At 50.6% G+C, this 2774-nt stretch overlaps 1 protein-coding gene across 2 annotated transcripts in view; it reads right to left on the reverse strand.

Annotated features, from left to right (window-relative positions):
• The window catches only part of CHMP6 (charged multivesicular body protein 6), a 4079-nt gene extending 1403 nt beyond the window's left edge, over positions 1-2676 (reverse strand). Inside the window, exons 1-5 of one of the 2 annotated variants that reach the window (XM_035899287.1) lie at positions 2372-2676; positions 1666-1752; positions 1481-1546; positions 1125-1205; positions 399-453 (exon numbers count right to left, since the gene is read on the reverse strand). In XM_035899287.1, coding sequence (XP_035755180.1) covers positions 399-453; positions 1125-1205; positions 1481-1546; positions 1666-1752; positions 2372-2452 — 370 coding nt within the window. In that variant the 5' untranslated portion in view covers positions 2453-2676. Of the gene's footprint in view, positions 1-9; positions 454-1124; positions 1206-1480; positions 1547-1665; positions 1753-2371 lie in introns of those variants that run through there. The other variant, XM_035899282.1, reaches the window with a different exon arrangement.
• Between the last annotated feature and the right edge of the window lie 98 nt (positions 2677-2774).

Here is a 2774-nt window from a genome sequence, read left to right on the forward strand (position 1 = left end):
GTCGTGGGGGAAAGCCTTGCCGGGGTCAAGCGGAGAGCCAAGGAAGGGGCTCCTCAGGGAGCTTCACAGTGGAACACAGGCCGGGTGTCCCAAGGCAGCCGGCAGTCCCACAGCGGGTACAAAGTGTGGCTGAGGAGCAGCAGATGTCACGAAAAGGAGCTCCAAGAGGAATGACTAGATGCCGACTGAACAAGGAGACGAGAGCCTTGGGTCCTCGTACGGTAAAGGGTCGGCTGGGTTTGTCAGAGCTTCGTGGGGGAAGCTTGCGTAGCACAGACCAACAGGGCTTTAACCCAGGTTTATGTTCCTCCACATTTGCTAGGACAACACTTACAACAGGAGAGGGCTGAGGACTAAGCATGGGAGCCAAAGCTGCAGAGCGTGGAAAGGAAGCGTACCTGGGATCTTTTCTGGGAGTGGCTCAGAAGGAACTTCGGGGAGCTCCAGCTGTTCCTGCAAGAACATTAGAGACAACACGTGAGACAAACCCCACGCACCATGGTTTTGTGCAAGGACAGTCTGGGAAGAGAACAAAGAGAGATTTCACAAACTGACTGCAGGACGGGTGATGGGCTTCAGTACTGCCCGGTAAAGAACATCATGGTTTGGTTGGGTTTTTTAATTGTTAAATGAGACTTAATAGGACCCTGTATTAACTGTGAGTCTCCCCAAATCAGTGCTAGTTGCAGAGCCTCTCCACCTCAGTCTCCACTGGCTGGAAACTTCCTGCAGTGAAGCCGAGCAACACCAGTGTTTGGAAGAGCCAGAGGTGGGCAGGGACGATAACATGCACTGAATTCTGTTATCTGAGCGTGACCCAGGGCTTCCAAGATCTTCATCTGGTGAAGTGGAATAGATATCCAGTAAGAACAGAGATCGGCTGACTGTATCAGACAGCAAATGAAGTACAACCCTTAAAGGCATCCCATTTTTAAATGACTCCCGTGCGTGGAGCGATTAGCTTGATCCTTGATGACACAGGACTTGGGCACAAACTGGTCTGATTGAGATCTCTGGCAGAATCGGGTACGTTATCGAGAGTGAGGGAGAAGATACAGCCTCCCCTATTACAAACAGCTTTCTGAAAGTGTGGACTGAAGATAATTACATCAGGTTAGTCCTACCTGAGTAATAGCGTTTAATTCTTCTAGAATGGCATCTTCATCTTCCTCAGTCAGGCTGCCAGCCAGCAGCTCGTCTATTTGCTGTGAAGGAGAGGAAAAGACATATTCCAGTCAACAACAGCATAGCAGAGGCAGCTCCGTGGCTCACAGCACCGTGTGTGCTCTGGGGGGAGCAACGTAAGCATGGGGTGAAGGGGTACTCAGAAAACGAGCAAAGCCAATTTTTCTGCAGGCAACTCAGATTTAATTCCCTATCCGACCGCCCCTAAAGCAAGGCTGGGGACATAGTGCACGTCAGAGAAACTCTGTACAGCAGGCTGCCTCTGCCCACGCCCACTCACGCACGCAGTCCGTACCCTCTGGTACTCCACAGCATCTTGGGTTTCACCCATTATCCTTTCTACTTCTTCTATTGACATAACCTGAAGAAAAGAGCCAAAAATCCCTGCATGAGCCAGGTCTGCAGGAAGACAGTGACAAACACCCAGGACTCTGCCTCTTCCGAGGCAACGGTGCGCTCAGCTGACCTGCCCACCCGTACCTGGTGCATTTTGTTCAGACAGTCATTGCCTATTTTCAGACCCTCGATGACCTTCATTTCAATCTGGGTGAATTCAATATCCTGGACCTGAAACGGGAAGGAGAGGGGGAAGCATCACAGGCTGTCACACTCCCATTGTTAGCCAGACTCAGTCTGCCGAGATCCCCACAGGAACTGCACGGCGAAATCAGTCAAGAGCCGTTTCTCCAGCGGCTTAAGTCATACCCGTAGCAAGAAACATGCACACAAAAAGCCTGAACGCAGGCAGCTGCAAACACGCACCAACAGCCCTTTAACTGATTTTCTTGCTGGCAGCCTAAGCTGAGGCCGTAGTTTCCACAGCCACCCCAGAACACACACATCCATTTCTACAATCAAGGTACCGAGGCAAGCCCGAGGAAGCTCCAAGCCCGAGGAAGCTCCTACCGCAGCTGTCCGCACCGTGACTGAAGTTTTACTAATTTACAAACCATGTCTTTACTTCAAAACCTGCACTACAGACCAAACTGTACGTGCCGCTTGGTTCTTTCGGGAGGAGTCAGGGCATACGTATGATCCGAGAGCCGCCTGCCCTTCGGACAGAGGACTGAGCCCCCGTTAGGACTTGGCAGTTCAAATACAATTCCACACAATCAAAAGGAAAAAAGGCTCGTACCGAGTGTGCACAGCGGGCCACCGCCGCCTGCAGCGACTGATTCTCACTTACCATTCGCTCCAAGTTGCTGATTTGGTTTTCTGTTTTATCTATAAGTTGCTCTTGGTAACGCTTCTTCTTTAGCAAGAGCATGGCTTTGCTGAAGGAAAACGGAAGGAGGAAAACTCAGCACAGATGAAAGCAAATAAGCCTAAAAGAATCACAGCAAAGCCATATTTGGTTTTGCGCTTTCTCCAAAAGAGGAAAAAAACCCACGTGCAAAGGAAAGGACAGCTCTGAGCCGCTCCTGTGAAGGATGAGCAAATGAACCATAAATTTGCTGCCTGGTACCTGAAAATTCAGGTATATTTGTTGTGAGTTAGGACCTCGCTGGGCCCGTTGTGCCGTGGCGATGCAAACCAAAGTCCTTGCGCAACAGGCTTGGGATGCACGCTCAAAACAAGACGTAGGAGAC

This window comes from Egretta garzetta, unplaced genomic scaffold (assembly GCF_000687185.1).
Source record: "Egretta garzetta isolate BGI_Z169 unplaced genomic scaffold, ASM68718v1 scaffold131, whole genome shotgun sequence".
In the NCBI taxonomy this organism is placed as follows: Eukaryota; Metazoa; Chordata; class Aves; order Pelecaniformes; family Ardeidae; genus Egretta; species Egretta garzetta.